Here is a 19097-nt window from a genome sequence, read left to right as displayed (position 1 = left end):
AATCATTGTTATTTTTTTTTTAAATAAATAAAATTAATAACTATAATATTACACCTAATGTACACTAACCTTTTCAAATTTTTCATTGCATGCGCGTCTCATACTTTTTTCGTGGCTCACAAAACTTGCGTTGTTGCCATAGTTTTATTAACGTATCCCTTCCTCGGCTAAAGTCTGATAAATTTTTCATTACTTATTCATGAATATCTCTGAAACTGTGTGATAATTATCAATGAAATTATTTTTAAAAAATTATTTAGCTGTTAGTGAACTTTACTCTAGTTTTTAAAAAAGATCCTAAGAAAAGTTTCTGAGATATAAAAATGTTTCTAGGTAAACTTTTGGATATCCCGTATACCGTATACATTATAATGTATAAGAGCGTTCAAAACTTCAACTTTGAAATTAAATATCTCTGAAATTATATGAACATTAATCTGCCAGAATTAAAAAAAAATCCTAAGAAAACGACTCCGACGAGGGAATTACCTTCAGTTTGCATTACCATCAACCAATGATCAATAATAATAATTTTAACATCCCTAAAAAAGATTCTAGCATGGAAAAATTTTATTGTCTATCACATCAATCAATAATATAAATTGAAAGTTGATTGATTTATGGGGTTTCTTATCAAAACGAATAAAATAAGAAAAAAATCATTACCCTGATAGCCAGCGCTTTCTCAGTAAGTGTTGATTCCCAGCAGTTACGGTTAAGTTATACATCAAGTTGGCGGTAATTCTTCACTCAACAACAGTTGTAAGCAAATTGACAGAAATCTACGGCCGCAACTTGAATACAAGTTAACAATCAAACTTGTAGTTAAATTTGTTTTCAACTTTACTACAATTTGAAGGAAATACTTGTACAGCAAGTTTTGACGTCTATTTGCAGAGTAAGTTATAGGTAACTAATAGGTAATCGCTCGCTTTGCCAACTCTTTCCGTCAAGTTTGCTTCAAATTGCGGACGTAGATTGACAGTAAGTTATAGGTAAGGTGGCTATCAGGGTAATTTATCAATTATTATCCGTCAATCATTTATTATACACTTCTCACAAAAATTAAGGGAGCAGAAAAAAAATCCAAATTTTTGGGGGATTTTCAACAGGCTGTAACTTATACAAAAATGGTCGTACAGCAAAAAAAAAAAGGGTGCGTGTACTTATGTACACGTGTAAGAAGTTATACTTCTTTGGCATAATAATTTTAATAGTTTTTTAATACTTTTAACATTAAAAAAAAATAGTTTTTGATTGTATGCAAATAATTAATTACAATAAAATAATCCAAGACTGGAAAAGGAGTTATTATAGTCAATAAAGTTCAGTTTACATTTGAAAAATTAAATAAATAAATATTTATTATTATTCTCGTACATTAAGTGTAACATAAATTCTATTATTATTCGAATGTTGTTTTTAAATTATGTTTATTATTATTAATTATTAATTATTTTATTATATTATTCACTCAATTTAATAATAAATATTAGAAATTAATATTTAAATTTGATGTTCAATTTTAATTTTTTATCACAAATTTTTCACTTAATGTTTTATTAAATTTATTTCTTTTTTTTTTTTAAATATTAAATAATTAATAATAAATATTTTACGTTAATAATTTAATAATATTTAGTATGAATTATATTAAATAATAATTTTGTCATTTATATTACTAAATAATACATACAGATAGAGTTAATCTAAATTGTATTGGAGCACTTAGGAAGGTTGATGAGCACAGTTTTTTCACAAATATTTTCTAATATTAATTAGTATTGATTTAAATATTTAATTCAAATCACTTCTGATTATAACACGTGTTTTAAATGTAGAAACTCAAAGCATGTGAATAAATAATATAAATATAAATACACAGTGAACAAAAGCGGCGTGCGTGCCAACATGCGCCACTAATAGAGGTTCTATTTCTGTTTTGTTGGTAGCATTTTTTCCTCAACTTAATGAGCGATTTAGTGGGCAACTTCATTTCTGTTAATTTTGTGTCACGGTGTGCGCGCGCGACGTAAAATTTCACTCTCATCAATTTTTCATAACGCGCCTAAAGAAGTATAACTTCAAAAAAGCAAATTGTAGCTCTAAATGTTTTGTTTTTGGATCTGAGTTTGAAAATTTTTTTTTGAAAATATTTTTCGAGTAATCATAAAAAAACCACCGAAAAAAAAAATTTCGAAATTTTTTTGGTTTTTTTTTAATCTACGGACGTGGAAAAAATTTTTTCGACTCAACCTCCATATGGACCGGATAGCTTGTTTATTCAGATTTAATTTCGTTTTTTTAAAATCTCGATACGAGCATTTCTCGCTGAGATATCGATGTTTGAATGGAAAAAGATCATTTTGTCTTTGATTACCAATATCTCAGCAACCAATGATTGCACAGAAATTTTGAGGTTGGTTTTAAAAACTTGAATAAATTCTCTACAAGGATTGGTAATTGAATTTTGAAAAAAAAATTTTTTTTCAATCATTACATGAATTTGAAAAAACATCCAAAAAAGGGCTTTTTGTCGTTTTTAGGAAAATCAAGCGCCCAATCACAAATATTGCGGAAACCACTGATGTTAAGTGTGCCTCTTACTGTTCAATATACCCACAAAAACCCTACAAAGTTTCAATTCAATCCAGCCAACCGTTTTTTTCCCCACTAGATCGAATTTTTGAAAAAATTAAAGGAGCAAGAATTTCGATCTGAAAATGTCATAATTTTTATCAAAAATGAAAAAAATTTTTTTTTTTCATTTTTCTCTCAATTCTGTATTAGTGACTTGAAAATTTTTGAGAAAAAAAAAAAAATTTTTTTTAATTTTTTTTCAATTGGCCCAAATCAAAAAACATGTCGCGACTCACTTTCTCACCGATTTTACTCTTCCGCACTTTAAGTTTCCTAGTCACAAATTAATTGAATAAATTAAAAGTTGATACCCCCAAGGCAAGTCGAATATTCGTTCTACGAATATTGGGACAATAATTTTTTCGTGCGAATTCCAACAGTGTCTTGTAACAGTTTTACCTGCTCAGGTTGGCCCCTAATCAATTTTAAAATTTACTAACAAAACTAACAACAATAAAATTATCAGGGCGCCACCAGGATTATTAATCACGGTTCCTGGAACCGGTCCAGAGGTGAGAAAATCCTATCTTAGGGTAGAGAGAGTGGAGGAAGGTTGCTGTTAAATAACAAAAATTTAATTAACAAGATCGATCGATATTTATTAACAATAAAAATTAAAACTTAACAGAGTTGATTTAAAATTAGTTAACAAATTTCATTTATACACACACTAACCACACTTAACAATATCTTAATCTCGACGAGCCCCTTTCGGCGTCTACCCGACGATTTCTAACTTATTCTCGACGAGCCCCTTTCGGCGTCTACCCGTCGATTTCTAACACGTGCCCCTTTCGGCGTCTACACGTGACGGGCCCCTCCCGGCGTCTACCCGATTTCTAACTACTGTCACCTGCACAGAGACGAATCATATACTAGGATCGTTAACTCGGCTCACAGGAGTAACAGCCCAGCGACGAAACATAGACCTAGATACTCCTGCAGCTTATACACACTTTACTACAGAACAACAGCCCAGCGACGAAACATAGACCTAGATGTTCTGCAGCACACTCTCATAACCCACACCAGCTACAGCAGTAACGGTCCAGCGACGAAACATAGACCTAATCACTCTGCAACTCACACATAACCCACACTTGTCTCACACTCACACTACTAACTTGACTCTACTTTATAAATTTTACTTTAATAAAATTGACTGTAACAAATTCTAATTAAATATTTTAGATCAATTATTCAATCATTAGTAAATTAATAAAACGACAACCAATATTCAATTTACAACCAATTCTCAAATTCCAATTGTTAATTTTAATTCCGTTAAAATATTAGATGGATTAAAATTCCTCAGTAACTTATAATCATGGTCTTAACAATATACAATAACTATTTAAAACAAAAGGTCTTAATACCTTGAATTAACTTTTGATAATTAAATAAATTAATCACAATATAAGTTTTACAATCACTTTAGAATTATTAACACAAGTTTAATTAATGAATTCTGACTAAACTCTTACTGTGACAATTTTTGACTCAATTAACTAATTTCTAGGACTTAATGTCCACGCCGATAATTATCAAGTTTCAGTAATTTCAATTTGACTACTTCACGGACTTAATCCCAAAATTATTAAATTGATACTTGACGGAATAATTTTATAATATAATATTCTCCATAATTTTCCACTCTATATTATCCTCGATAATTAATTCTCAAATTAGAATTCTTAATAATTAATTCTTGATATAAAACATTATCACTAGCGTTCTACTCGTCTAGGAGAAGTAACTGGGTATTGGATAAACCGCGGTCCACTTCCTTTCCACAGAGCAATAATTGACACCTTGACTAACAAAACGATGATCTAACTCACTCGTTGAGGATGAAGTCCTAGTTGTAGTTGGCTTCCTTCGTCTCGTCAGTACTCTCGGGAACGGTCCTTTTTGATCTCCGTGGCACTCAGTCTGGCGGTCACACTACTTCTCCCTCTTCCACTGCACGGCCCACCTATTTTAACCCAAACTCACTCCCTCCTATTCTCCCTTTAGGCCCGAAGATCGAGACGCGCCAGTGCTATGTCGAATAATTATCGATATTCGGTGACTTATCGATTAAGGGTAATTTTACCCTGTTACAGTCTAAAAAAAAAACAGTTTTTCTTAAAACTAACCTGCTTTCTTGGTAATCGAGCCAATCAACAGTTTTTCTCAAAACTACCGTATTTTTTAATTTTTAGGAAAGCAAATTAACTGAGTTTTTGCAAACTTTAGTTTTCTTTTTATTTTTTTTCATAATGCCTAGGCGGCATTTATCCGCGCCACAAGTCGCTCAGATAGTGACTCTAGTGGAAGAAGGGTACAATTACCGACAAGTCGGGGATCGTATGGACGTTAGTTCATCTGTCGTATCTCGCGCATACAATCGGTATTTGGAAACCGGTGGTTATCAACGACGAGTTGGCCAAGGTCGTCGTCGCGCAACAAATCCTCGTGATGGCCGAGCGATCGTTCGGCGCGTTCGTCAAGAACCTTTCGTTCCTGCGAACGTTGTCGCCCGAAATTTTCCGAACCGTCGACAACAACAACAACAACAGCAACAACAACGACGACGACGACAACAACAACCGCGGAATATTTCAGTTCAAACGGTTCGAGATCGTCTCCGTGAGACTGGAGTGCGATCAAGAAGTGCCGCCCGAGTACCGATGTTATCACCGATACATCGCCGAAACCGTCTGGCTTACGCTCGTCAACATGTTCATTGGACCGTAAGGCAATGGAACAATGTTTTGTTTTCTGATGAGTGTCGGGTATGCCTGTTTAGAAATGACCGAAGACCCCGAGTTTGGCGCCGTCAAGGAGAGCGTTTTTCATGTAACTTCACTCGACCGGTAGCTGCTTACAACGGAGGGTCGGTGATGGTTTGGGGAGGAGTTTCGAGATTTTCACGAACTCCTTTGGTAATCGTCCACGAAAATCTAAACGCTACGCGTTACATTAATCAGATCTTACGACCTGTTGTCTTGCTTCTACGGCAGCAAACTAGAGGTTTTATTTTTATGCAAGACAATGCCCGGCCTCACACAGCAAACGTCACCCGTCGGTTTTTCCAAAGACACGATATAACGTTGTTAAGGCATCCAGCGGTAAGCCCTGATCTTAACTCTATCGAGCACGTCTGGGATATCCTGAAGCGCCGATTGCGCCAGAATTATCCCAATTTACGAACGTTAGCTCGTAACGAAAATTTTTTTCATTTTTGATAAAAATTATGACATTTTCAGATCGAAATTCTTGCTCCTTTAATTTTTTCAAAAATTCGATCAAGTGGGGAAAAAAACGGTTGGCTGGATTGAATTGAAACTTTGTAAGGTTTTTGTGGGTATATTGAACAGTAAGAGGCACACTTAACGTCGGTGGTTTCCTCAATATTTTTGATTGGGCGCTTGATTTTCCAAAAAACGACAAAAAGCCCTTTTTTGGATGCTTTTTCAAATTCATGTAATGATTGAAAAAAAATTTTTTTTTCAAAATTCAATTGCCAATCCTTGTAGAGAATTTATTCAAGTTTTTAAAACCAACCTCAAAATTTCTGTGCAATCATTGGTTGCTGAGATATTGGTAATCAAAGACAAAATGATCTTTTTCCATTCAAACATCGATATCTCAGCGAGAAATGCTCGTATCGAGATTTTAAAAAAACGAAATTAAATCTGAATAAACAAGCTATCCGGTCCATATGGAGGTTGAGTCGAAAAAATTTTTTCCACGTCCGTAGATTAAAAAAAAAAACCAAAAAAATTTCGAAATTTTTTTTTCAGTGGTTTTCTTATGATTACTCGAAAAATATTTTCAAAAAAAAATTTTCAAACTCAGATCCAAAAACAAAACACTTAGAGCTACAATTTGCTTTTTTTTTGTTGTACGACCATTTTTGTATAAGTTACAGCCTGCTGAAAATCCCCCAAAAATTTGGATTTTTTTTCTGCTCCCTTAATTTGTGTGAGAAGTGTATTTATAAAACATAGTATAAAATATGTATTGGAACTACAATTCATGAAAATCATGATAAATAATCATTAATTTCTAAATGCAAATTAAAGAACTGCTGAGAGTCAACAATAAAACAACATTTTAATTTATCACAATCTAATTTTATAAAACTAAAATTGCAAAAATTATTAAGATCAAACTGTTAAACAGTAAATTTATTTCCTAATTATCTGATAATCAATTATTTTAAAATTCAAGTCAGTGAAATCGTATCAAAAAATAAAACACTAATTTAAATTAATTTTTCTAAAATTTAGCTATTATATATTGCTCTTTACCGTAAGATGGACGGTGGTGTTTATTACTCGATAGGCCTTATTAGGTGACTGAATCGTAATTACGGACAGTGTCTCGGATAGCTTAACTGGTAGAGCCTTTGGCGCGTAACCAAACGATCCGGGTTCGATTCCCGGTCTGGGCTGTCCGAATTACTTTTTCAGTTACCGAAAATTCCTATTGAGTAAAGGTCCTCCCCTTCCCCCTTTATCCTTTATTTCCCACAGTTCCCAAAAATTTGTCTTTAATGACAAATTTAGCTATTATATATGGCTAATTGGCTATTAAATATGGCAATTATATATGGCTATATTAAACTTATTAGTTTAAATACTGCAGAAATGATTGAAATTTAAGTATTTTGCATTGAATTGAATTTTTTCTACTCAGAATAGAAGTTTTTTTGCAAAAAAAAAAAAAAGAAAGAAACTTATTTTTGGAATTTTTAAATCGAATGTTTTGTTAGGTCCTCGTAACCACGCGGTTTGAGAAGAACTGGCCCTAAATAATATAAAGGGGTCTGGAGAATTAGGATGAGACGACCTCCAGTGTCGTCAGTAGGTGGACTCGAGTTTCCTCCGAAATAAAATGATTTAATTTGAAATTAATAGTCTCCGATTTATTTAATTAGTAATGCGATACAATTTAATTATCAGGAGGGAAACCGTCGTACAGTGTAATGTTTATCGGTTTCTAGAGCAGTACTTAGTAGCTTAATGATATTATGAAAAAGGCCTCGAGTTCCCGATGCAACTCGCTTTTATACACTCCCCAAGGGACGCGCCCTTGTAGGAGTAGGGTTGCTTATCAGGTTCTCGAAAATATAGAATGTTCTAGACTTTGGAGTTCACGCTTCCTGCGTCATCAGGGTGAGCTGGCTCATCGGCTGATGCCACTCCAGAGTCTAGTCCACGTAATTGTTTGTTGTTGACTTAGGACATTCTTTTCGTGAAACTTTCTGATGTTGCCGCGTACTGTACTCTAGTTTCCCTTTACATTTTATTATACATTTGTGTTATCGTTAAGCGTTCCTTGTTGGAATGTTAATGGTAACTCAAAAACAACTTATTTGTTCTACTGCGTGTTGAATCATTGTTAGATAATTCTTAAGTGTTCTAGTATCTACTAGTTATTCTTTACTTATCGTTATGGTCCCTACTTATAGTTCTATAATTATAATCTATTATCTATATCTAATTATATGTTTTAGTCTAGTTTGTAATATTTGAGATGAGCGATAGTGACATCTGCGAATGAAGGTGAGGACGTAACAGTTTGTTCGAAAAACCCCACAAGTCATTGGATTACGAGGTTTCTCAACTAAATGAGATTTGTATCAACCGGTTGGTCTTGAACACGGATTTAATATTTAATAATTTTCGGTGCTGGTACAAGTGAGGGGAAATTCAAAGAACCGAAAAATGCACTAAACCCGATTTCGAAAAAAATATGACTCAAAGTAAAAGATCCCATTATCGGTGGGAACCCCATTACTGATACTTTTTTTGATTTTGATACTTATTCAATTAATGAAATCATTAACTTCAATAATGAATATATTATCTTTAATCTTTAAGACCTTAGGATCGAAAAAATTTTTAATTTTTATTCCAAGTAGAACATTTTTTTATTAGAAGAATGTGCCACTAGTAGAGTCTTTAATCTTATAGGGTTTCCCAAATAAACGATTCATTTATAAAAAAAAGAGTAATTATAAAGAACATACCAATTGAGAACAGTATTGAAGAAAACCGACAATTGTACTATGTTTTACTCCTGTAAAATTCAATTTGATATCAAGATCTATCCATTTAAAGAATTAGAATATAGTTAAGTTATAATAATTTATAAAATCGTAAGAGATATCGAAACATATGAGAAAACTAAAAAAACATCTTTTTTACTGATGACATTTTTAGATTGATATTTATTTAATTATTTTTCAACACCAAGTCCGTAAATTCCTAATAATCATTGTAAATCTATTACCCATTTATCAGTATGTCTTTTTCTCTGATTATGTCAGATACATTTCACTCTTTCCGTTTGAATTTGAAACTGACCTATTTCGATTTCAATAAAGAATGTTTTCTATTTTCCTCACTAACGATTTTGAAAATTAGAAAATGGCTGTTTTATTGTGAAATGCGCTAGAAATTTTTTTGAAAAGCTGATAGTTTACCCAGACAGAAGATTACGACAGGGCCAAGCTTGGCTCAGGATTGCCAGCGTCGTAAAACTCTGGCTCTGGCTTATAAACCAGCTTTGGCCCAGTGCAGCCAGATCGTAGGTAAAAAGTTCCCCTTCCCTAGGCAAAATAGCACGTGTGTAATGCTAGGTGGGGGTACTTTTTACCCACGATCTGACTGCACTGCTTTGGCCCAGCCTTGGTAGAAGTCTGGAGTGATAACAGGGTGCCAAGCTCGGTTACTAAGACTGGCCCAAGTTTTGAAACCAAAGCAAGCTTAGGCTTATTTACCAGTAAAGAATTTACTTAAAGAAGTAGATTATGAAATATGTTCAGATTTTAATTTTTAATTGGTTTTCTGTTGAACCAAATTAATATAAGGAACCCAATTTTAAATAAATTGAATCCTCTGAAATAAGAAAGTAAAACTCTACGAAAAGGTTGAATTATCTTCTATAAAGTGGGTAGTTGTTAGTTGAAATGATGGAAGGAATTATTTAATTCTCATCATTCTTAAAAGCTAATTCCATATGGTGACAGAGTGTGACGGTTTATTGTTTAGATAATTTATGTTATTGCATATTGTGTTTCGATGGAAATGAACTATTTTTTAAGAATATTGATCAATTAAAAATACACAAAAGTCAAGTTTTTATATTGCTTTAGACTGTGTCAATCGTTCTGTATATTTTTAATATCTTATTGTAAATTTTAATGTTTGAAATTATCAATATTAAAAATTTAAGTGCAAATGATGATATTTAAATTTTTAACTTCCCGTTAAGAAAATCTCAGATTTTAAAAAATCGGGAAGTTATTGTTTTCACCCCGTTTTGCAAAAATCGAGTTTTTATCAGATCTCGACGTTTTGAGGTCTTGGGAAGCTTCCCTGACTATTCCCGCGAGGGTGTGTGTGTGTGTGTGTGTGTGTGTGTAACCCTTTTATAACTTTTGAACGGCTTGACCGATTTCATCGCGATTAGTGCCATTCGAAAGGGCTTGACCAAAATTAGACTTCCTGAAAATTTAAACCGATTCGGACAAGTAAATTTTGAGAAATCGCAAAAAAACTACAAAAAAAATTTTTTGAAAAGTGGTTTTTTTGGAATAACTTTTAAACGGCTTTACCGATCAATTCCAAAAACTAATCAGCTCTTAACATTAAAAAACTACGTCGATCGCCGCCAGTCCAGTCAAAATCGGTTTATTTGTTCGTGAGTTATCGTGAACGAAAGAAAACCGAAAAAAGTGTTTTTTTTCGGGGTTACTCTGAGATTTTCGGTTTGATCAATTAAAACCTGAAAATAACTTATGAGGATGATGAAACTGCGTCGAATGCCGCCAACCGCGTGGAAATCGGTTGATCCATTCAAAAGTTATCACGATTTGAAAATTCCAAAAATATTGATTTAATAAACTCCTATCAAACTTTTGAGCTCGGAGAGCTCAAAACTACACGAAAATTAAATTTCTGAGCTGGAAGAGCTCAAAAACATAATAAGTGCAATTTCGAGCGCTTAATTACAAATGTAGCGGGAAGTTGCAGGGATGGCCGTCAGGGTCAACCGTTTTCCTAATTTTTTTTATGTAGTATATGCCTAAAAATATATATATTAGGGTGATTCAAAAAAAAAGAATATTTTTTTTTTCGTTTGGTACTCTGAAAAATAGGTTCCTAGACACCTCTAAGAAAGCCTCTCCAAGCATGAGTTCTTAATTGTAACGGGAAGGTCCTCCTTCTTACAGTTTTCTATTTTTTCTTATTATCAGATAGAAAAATTTATATCTCGCTTCCAACTACTTGAAAAAATATCTTGTTCCTTAGATTTTGTAGGAAATTGAATGCTCTACAAAAAGGTCTCTTACGATTTTTTCGTAAACCCAACCGTTTAAAAGATATTAACGGTTAAAGTTTGATTATTTTTGGGAAAATTTTTATTTCTTATGAATTTTATAACTCAATGAAAAAAATCATTATGAATGATGAAACTCATAGTTTTGTAGGAAATTTACTGCTCTATAAAAATGGTCTCTTATGATTTTTCGATCAAGTTGAGCGTTTACGAGATATTCATCGTCAAACATCAATGCATATCAATTTTTCTAGTTTTTGATCAATAATTCGAAAAATTTCAATTTATTCTGTGAGTTTCAAGAAAATTTAGACAAATTTGAGTTTTTATTATAAAAGCAACTCCTATAGATGTTTTCTGTTCAAAAATTCATTTGAAAGTTTTTATTCTAATAATATTTTTTTAATTTTATCTTTAATAATTTAAAATCTTAATCGCGTTGTCATTTATTATTATGAAATTTGTTCAGTGCGTATTTTTAATTTGTTTTTCACAAAATATACATAAAATTTTCGTTCGAGGGGATTTTTGTTTTGAATTCCATTTCTTCTTCTGTTTGTCTTCTGAAACTAACGCCATCTATGTTTTTTACTCTTAACTATCTTCAGTATCTACCTATTTAATACCGTATTTTCAGTGTTCCTAAAACTGATCATCTTGAATACGTAATAAAATAATTCATTTTAAATAAGTCTTATAATCATCACATAAATTTATTTATCATCAATTAACCTACAATGAATAAGTTACCAAAAGTGAAAGAGGTTATGCGTGTGTTTTTCTACCAACTTAAAATTTTAAAGTATTCAATCAAACAAAGTGCTAAAAATTCAGTTGACCAAGTTATTGAACTGTGGAGAAAAATTAGATTCCAACTAGTGGAGCTCCTAATGCAGTCAAAAAATTTCTTCGCTATCACAGTCAATGGTTAAAATTACAAAAAAATTTCGATAAAAAGAATTCAGCGCAAAACCAAAAGGAAATGAAATTTCAGACTGATCTTGAACAATTATTCGACATTGTGAGCGAAAAATCCTTAAAAGTGCTTGATGATAATATTAGAAAGTTGTATTTGGATCGAAAATTCGGTACCCATAAAGAGATTCTTTCTAATAATGTACCTGTATCAAACTTAACCACAACTATGATGGGAATAGATGAGAGTAGTAAGTATCTGAGATATTTAATTATTATAAAGTCAGGTAGTAGTGTAACTTTTCATAGATGACTAGATGACATTTGACTAGACAATTTTTGGAGTCCTTTCTTAATTATTTGTCATCAAAATGAATAAATTCTATACATTTTCTTCGTTTAATTTATAAAACAGATCTTATTCCAGACTTAGATCAACCGTCTACCAGTCATGCGATTGTTCCAAGTGAAAAATCAGAGTCGTTCTCTACGTATACATTAAGTGGAGTTACAAATTTTGGATCTGATTCAGAGTATGAACCTCCAATTCCGACAAAACGAGCAAAACTTGATGTCTTAACTCCTGAAGTCATTTTTGGACTCGACCGAGCTAATGTCAGCAGTAGAAATGCGATGTTTATTATTGCTCCGGTTTTACTAGCAGTAGGTATTAAAATTGAAGATACAACGCTCAGTTATAGTTCAATTCAACGAGCTCGTATGCTTCAAAGAGAAGACATTGCTAAAGGACTTAATGACAACTTTAAGACACACGATAAATACGTTGTGCATTGGGACGGAAAAATGCTGAATGACCTTGTTGGATCAAAATCTGTGGAACGGCTACCAGTTATTTTAACTGCATTTGGTACCGAACAATTACTTGGGGTTCCAAAAATGAATTCTGGGACGGCAGACAATCAAACATCAGCCATTTTATCGACATTGAGTGAATGGGGTATTACTAATTATGTTAAGGCGATGTGTTTTGACACGACGGCAGTTAATACAGGTAACTTATCAATGATAATTTAATCTAAAAAAAATATTTAATTATTAACGTTCTAGTTTAATTTTTATTGCTTACTGAATTTCACTTTTGAAATTATTGAGAATTATTTACTCATTTGGATTTTAAATATAATCTACAATTTGTTGAAAATATTAAATTTAACGATAGTTATCTATTTTCTTTATACAGGAATTCATAACGGTACATGTAAGGCAATTGAAAAGACTTTGGGAAGAGAGTTAATCTAGTTACCATGTCGTCACCACATTTTTGAGATCATATTGAGAAGTGCATTTGAAGTATATTGGCCTGTGTCATCTGGGCCAAACGTACCAATGTTCGGAAGATTTAAAAAATCATGGGATGAAATAAATAAAACTAATTATAAATCTGGAATTGAAGATACTGTTGTTGCTGATATCATTTTGGATAAAAAAATGAAATATCTAGTTTAATTGCACAATCCTTACAGGTATGATTTAACTGCGATTTTAAGAAAAAAATTTTCTTGTTTCTGACAAATTTTAATTGTTTTTGATAGTTACTACAACCCCGAGATGACTATAAAGAATTGTTGGAATTGTCGTTGATTTTCCTTGGAGAAATGCCTCAAGAAGAAATTTTTTCAAACGTCCTGGTGCAATTCATCATGCTAGGTGGTTGGCGAAGGCAATTTACAGTTTAAAAATGTTTCTATTCAGAAATGAATTTAAACTTTCTAATAAAGAATTGGACGGTCTTCGGCAAATTTGTATATTTATAGTTACACTGTATTTAAAAGCTTGGTTTTCATCAACTTCTGCAACAACTGCTGCTAATCATGACTTGCAGTTTTTGAAAAATTTATTCGAGTACAAAAATATCAATTCATTGATTTCTTCAGCAACTTGTGAAAAAATGATTTTGCATTTATGGTATTTAAGTGATGAACTTGCCATTTTATCATTATTTGACGATACCGTTTCATTGGAAGTAAAAAAAAATATTGTTGGAGCTGTTAATACTCGTAACGGTACAGATTCTAAAGCTAAAAAATTTATAATTGATAAAAACGATTTGAATTCATTAACGCAAAAAAGTCTGAGTGACTTTGTTTCTAAAAAGTCTTTAAATCTCTTTTTTTGCTCGACGGGCAGAAAGCGTCAACTTTCGGCCCGCTGCGCTAAATGAAGTTGCCACTTTCTGCCTTCGTCGAGCAAAAAAATAGCATACACTCCTCGGGAAGTAAATAAGAAAACCTCAGATCACATGTTTGTTGACCTCGGCTTCGCCTCGGCCAACAATTACATGTGATCTGAGACATTTCTTACTTTACTTCCCTCGGTGTGTAATATACTATAAAATCTTTGATTTACCATATGACTTCCTTGATAAAGATATTGAATCGTGGCCTACTAATGACAGTTACATTGAAAATAAAGAATACTTTAACCAATTGAAAGTTGTTAATGATTCAGCAGAACGAGCTGTTGCATTAGTTAGTGAGTATAATCAATGCTTGACAAAAAATGAAGAGCAATTCCAATACTTATTGCAAATTATCAAAGAACATCGAAAAAACTACCCAAACTGCAATAGAGGAAATTATTTACAGTAAAAGTGTACCGTTATGTTGAAAATATTGAAAATTATATGGCAGTTGATAATTAAATAAATAAATTCTTCGATAAAAAAGTGAAACACATGTGAAACACACTAAATTGAATTATATATTTAAAAAAATGCACTAATTTTTTGTTTTAATGTAATCAAACATGTCCAAGACTAAAAAAACTAATTAAAAAAATAGTTCATAACATATTTCTATTCATAGAAACTCAAATTTGTCTAAATTTCCTTGAAACTCACAGAATAAATTGAAATTTTTCGAATTATTGATCAAAAACTAGAAAAATTGATATGCATTGATGTTTGACGATGAATATCTCGTAAACGCTCAACTTGATCGAAAAATCATAAGAGACCATTTTTATAGAGCAGTAAATTTCCTACAAAACTATGAGTTTCATCATTCATAATGATTTTTTTCATTGAGTTATAAAATTCATAAGAAATAAAAAATTTTCCCAAAAATAATCAAACTTTAACCGTTAATATCTTTTAAACGGTTGGGTTTACGAAAAAAATCGTAAGAGACCTTTTTTGTAGAGCATTCAATTTCCTACAAAATCTAAGGAACAAGATATTTTTTCAAGTAGTTGGAAGCGAGATATAAATTTTTCTATCTGATAATAAGAAAAAATAGAAAACTGTAAGAAGGAGGACCTTCCCGTTACAATTAAGAACTCATGCTTGGAGAGGCTTTCTTAGAGGTGTCTAGGAACCTATTTTTCAGAGTACCAAACGAAAAAAAAAATATTCTTTTTTTTTGAATCACCCTAGTATATAACAATGTTTGACAAGCAAAAAATCGAGGTGTTGAATTACATAACCTCCGATCCAGCTATCCCAATCAGTTTCCGGACTTGGGAATTGTATGAGTATCCACTGCTACCAGCTACCAACAAGCATATTTGGGTAATCAAAACAACAAATCAGCTTGAGAAACCTCGTTTTGTTATCCTTGGATTCCAAACAGCAAGAAAGAATCAATCGAATCAAAACGCAAGCGAGTTTGATCACTGCAGCATAAGAGACATTAAGCTGTTCTTGAACTCTCAGAGTTATCCATATGGAAATTTGAACCTCAACATTGTGCATAATCAGTATGCCTTGATGTATGATATGTACACAAATTTTCAAAGTGCTTACTATGGAAAAGAAGCTGAACCGCTATTGGCTAAAAAAATTTTCTGAATAAAGCACCTCTATATATAATTGACTGTTCCAAGCAGAACGAGTCAATCAAGTCTGGACCTGTGGATATACGCCTGGAATTTGAATCATCAGCACAGTTTCCAAATCAAACTGCTGCTTACTGCTTGATAATTCACGATCGAATAATTGAGTACAATCCCATCAGCAGCACTGTGAGAAAACTTACTTAATGGTGCAGTTTGATCCCAAACCCACCATACATGTATGTATGGGACTTTGCATCCAGACAAGCGAGGAAAGGACCATGGGAACTAGCAGCAAGAGACGGAGAACGATTTCACCGACGAATACAACAAATAAATAAAATTATTGATCCTGTACTAATCAATAAACTTAATGTAATTAAAAATAGTAAATAAACATGATGTAATTAAAAATAGTAAATAAAGAAAAACTTTTTTATAATTTTGGGTTTTTAATTATAAACCTTACTATAATAAATACGAAATATATTAGTAACATTACATAGATTTAAACTTTTTCATTAATTGCACAGTTGGTATAGATGGTGTGTAAATGCATTTAAATTTATTGTATGATGTACCGATGTAATACAAATAAATCTTTTCACCATTATTGATAATATTCTTCATCTTTGCAAGTAGATGCGGCTTATTCAAAAACTTCTGGTTGCATGCAGCAGGGAGAAACGTTGAACAAGTGTTGTCCAAGCATATTTCAACGTTGAATCCAAATTGTGTTCTAACTATTCTGATGTTTGTGATCTCATAATTATACCCAGTTTCCAATTCATGCATTCGCCTGAATGGTAGAGGGCACCCGTATATCCTGGTGATGATAGCAGATTCCAGCAGCGGGTAGCGTTACGGTCAGGGTAGTGTAGTCGCGTAATCTGTTTGTCTTTGTCATCAAGGTATGAAGCTAATTTCTCTAAACTGGAGGCCATGAATCTAAAAGAGTCAATAAATCTTAGAGAGACTAAAGTATTTTTAACTGATTTTGTGAAAGAAATGTAACGCTCTTTATTGATTGGTAATAATGAAATTTCACCCTCAAATACTGTAGCTAAGGATTTAATTATAAAGTGTGAGTCATAGCCGGATAAATTATGAAAGACAACTGGGATAATGGTAGATTTCTGATAATTAACGTTACATGATTTATGAGCTGCGTTTCTATAGTTACCCGTGAAGTGACAATGATCATAGACTTTATCTGTTGTAGAAGTGATTGGTTTTTCACGGATGTGACACATAGTTACCTGATTGTGTCTATCTTGTTGCTCTTTCGTTAAAGGTTTCATTTTAATGGGATTCTTTAGAATTTTTTCAAAGTCCAGAGCTAATGACTCTAATTGTTTAACAAACCAGTTTATGCAATCCGGAGAACGGTTTAATTCAAATTTGGAGAGTGTGTTATCATAGCTGCAATGTACATAGTAAGCAATACTGTGTGGAACATGTTTATTAATTGTCTTTTCATCATCTCCTGGGGGTTCGAGTGTTCATTCTAGATCCGCGTAAACCACAAACGGCACAGTATCTTTAGACTTAAAATCTTTGAATTTCAAAATTTTATTTTTTTCACTGGGAAATTCCATGCGGACTTTGTTAGATTTAAAACAATCTACTCGGTGCTCTAAATAACATTTTTCTAATTTGAAATGATTCAAACAACGATCACAAAAGTATAATCGATGTCTACCTAGAGATATTTGACTTGTAATTAATCCAGAAAGATTATGTATCCATGCAAAGTGATAGACAGACTCAATATTATCTAAATTATCAGTATAATTTACACTTTTTTTAATCATTAATAAATGTATTGTCGGTATTTCTGACTCGAAGTTACTTAAATATAATGGGATAATAGTACTTTTTTCTGACTTTTTACCCGTGAATTCTGACTCTATACCATATACATTAATGCTAAGGTCATTCATTTTTTCAAATTTTGGTATATCATTAAGTTTGATTGGAAATTGAATACCTTCATAGTTCAATCTGACGCTGAAGTGGCAATATCTTGTAGGGCTTTCTGGAACCGATACTGGTGGATGCAAGGCAGCGTTGACACACCACAGGAAGCAGAACTCGTCATTGTTTTGGATGTTGGTAACCGCACTCTTCCTGATAATATCCCTCGGTAATTTGACGAAGGTGGAGTTTCCAACTTGGGTTGGTGCGAATCTTGACATGGTCACCATCAAGCTATTCGGTCCAAGCAGACTCCATCCGGAACCCTCATGTTCAAATTCTTCAATTCTTTGAAGTAATTTGTCGTATACATGTTCACTGTACCAATCCTGGAGAGATGTAGCAGGGAGAATCTCACGACTTTTAGTGATGAAAGCCTTTCGCTCTTCTACATCTTCTTGTTTCCGGAATGTACAAAAGAGTTCAACAATCACTTTCAGCCCTGCCAGATCTCTCAAGACACTCTGTACCTTGTTGATGATGATGTCCCGTGAGGCCTGGAGAAATGATGCTGGATTTTTGTGATGCTGGTTGACAACACATCCAGTCGGGATGTTACCAGCGAAAGCGTTTTCCAAGTCCCGCCATTTGACTCCTTGGTTAAGATCTCCACCAACAACTAGGTTACCGAGTCTGGAGAACTGATCGGCAAACCAGTTGAGTTGGTTGATGTGTGCTTGAATACTTCGTCTCACTTGAATTGTTGTTCCAGGATCCAGTAATATTGTCTTGAAGTATTCAATGGTCTCGTTACACACTCGTGAACACCTTTCACGATGTTCATCAGTCAGCTGCTCTCCCAACAGATCAGCATACGAGGTTGCAATTGTATCCACCAAGTTTTTTAAAGCCTCAATGAGGTTAGGTTGGGCCATCTTGGAAAGACACACACTTAACTACTATCTATTTACACAATATTATAGGTTATGTACACTGTAAGTTATGTACACAGTTTATAGGCTATGTTCACTGTTTATAGGTTAGACACTGAATTTACACGATAGTTTTTGGCACACTGGACTAGAGTTTTTGTACACAGAATAGTTTTTGCACACTGGAATATACTTGCGTACTTCACAGCAGTGAACTTCAATATAATTTGTAACACTGAATACTTTTTAATTAAGAGAGCTCGTACTTCACTGGAGATGTGTACTTCGTTTTTGTGAAGTACGCTCTCAGCAAGCTGCTTATATAGGCAGAAAATACTGCGCAGTTACCCCCCTCTTCTACCTAAAAACCTGTTTGATGACGTCATCTACTGCGCAGTAAGAAAATTCTAGAACAGAATGAGTCATCTACTGCGCAGTTACCTCCACTCCTCTACCTAAAAACCGGTTTTATAACGTCATCTACTGCACAGTAAGAATATTCTAGAACAAAATGCGTCATCTACTGCGCAGTTAGGAATAGAACAAAGAAAACTACGCAGTTAC

General features: G+C 33.0%; 2 protein-coding genes across 2 annotated transcripts; one reads left to right on the top strand and one right to left on the bottom strand.

The window, feature by feature from the left end:
• The first annotated feature begins 12280 nt into the window (after positions 1-12280).
• On the top strand, positions 12281-13353 carry LOC141528908 (uncharacterized). The gene is made up of 2 exons (XM_074245191.1): positions 12281-12904; positions 13094-13353. The coding sequence occupies exons 1-2, from the start codon at positions 12526-12528 to the stop codon at positions 13150-13152; spliced, it is 438 nt and encodes a 145-aa protein (XP_074101292.1). The 5' UTR covers positions 12281-12525; the 3' UTR covers positions 13153-13353.
• A 181-nt stretch (positions 13354-13534) lies between these two features.
• LOC141528613 (uncharacterized) lies at positions 13535-18848 on the bottom strand. The gene is made up of 2 exons (XM_074244760.1): positions 17675-18848; positions 13535-16632 (listed from the first exon to the last, which is right to left on the bottom strand). The coding sequence occupies exons 1-2, from the start codon at positions 18534-18536 to the stop codon at positions 16613-16615; spliced, it is 882 nt and encodes a 293-aa protein (XP_074100861.1). The 5' UTR covers positions 18537-18848; the 3' UTR covers positions 13535-16612.
• Between the last annotated feature and the right edge of the window lie 249 nt (positions 18849-19097).

The sequence above is a fragment of the Cotesia typhae genome, unplaced genomic scaffold (genome assembly GCF_013202065.1).
Source record: "Cotesia typhae breed Kobodo isofemale line unplaced genomic scaffold, CoteBio_Ctyphae contig_44, whole genome shotgun sequence".
NCBI lineage: Eukaryota > Metazoa > Arthropoda > Insecta > Hymenoptera > Braconidae > Cotesia > Cotesia typhae.
Note: the sequence above shows the minus strand (reverse complement) of the source record. Positions and strands in the feature narration are given on the sequence as shown.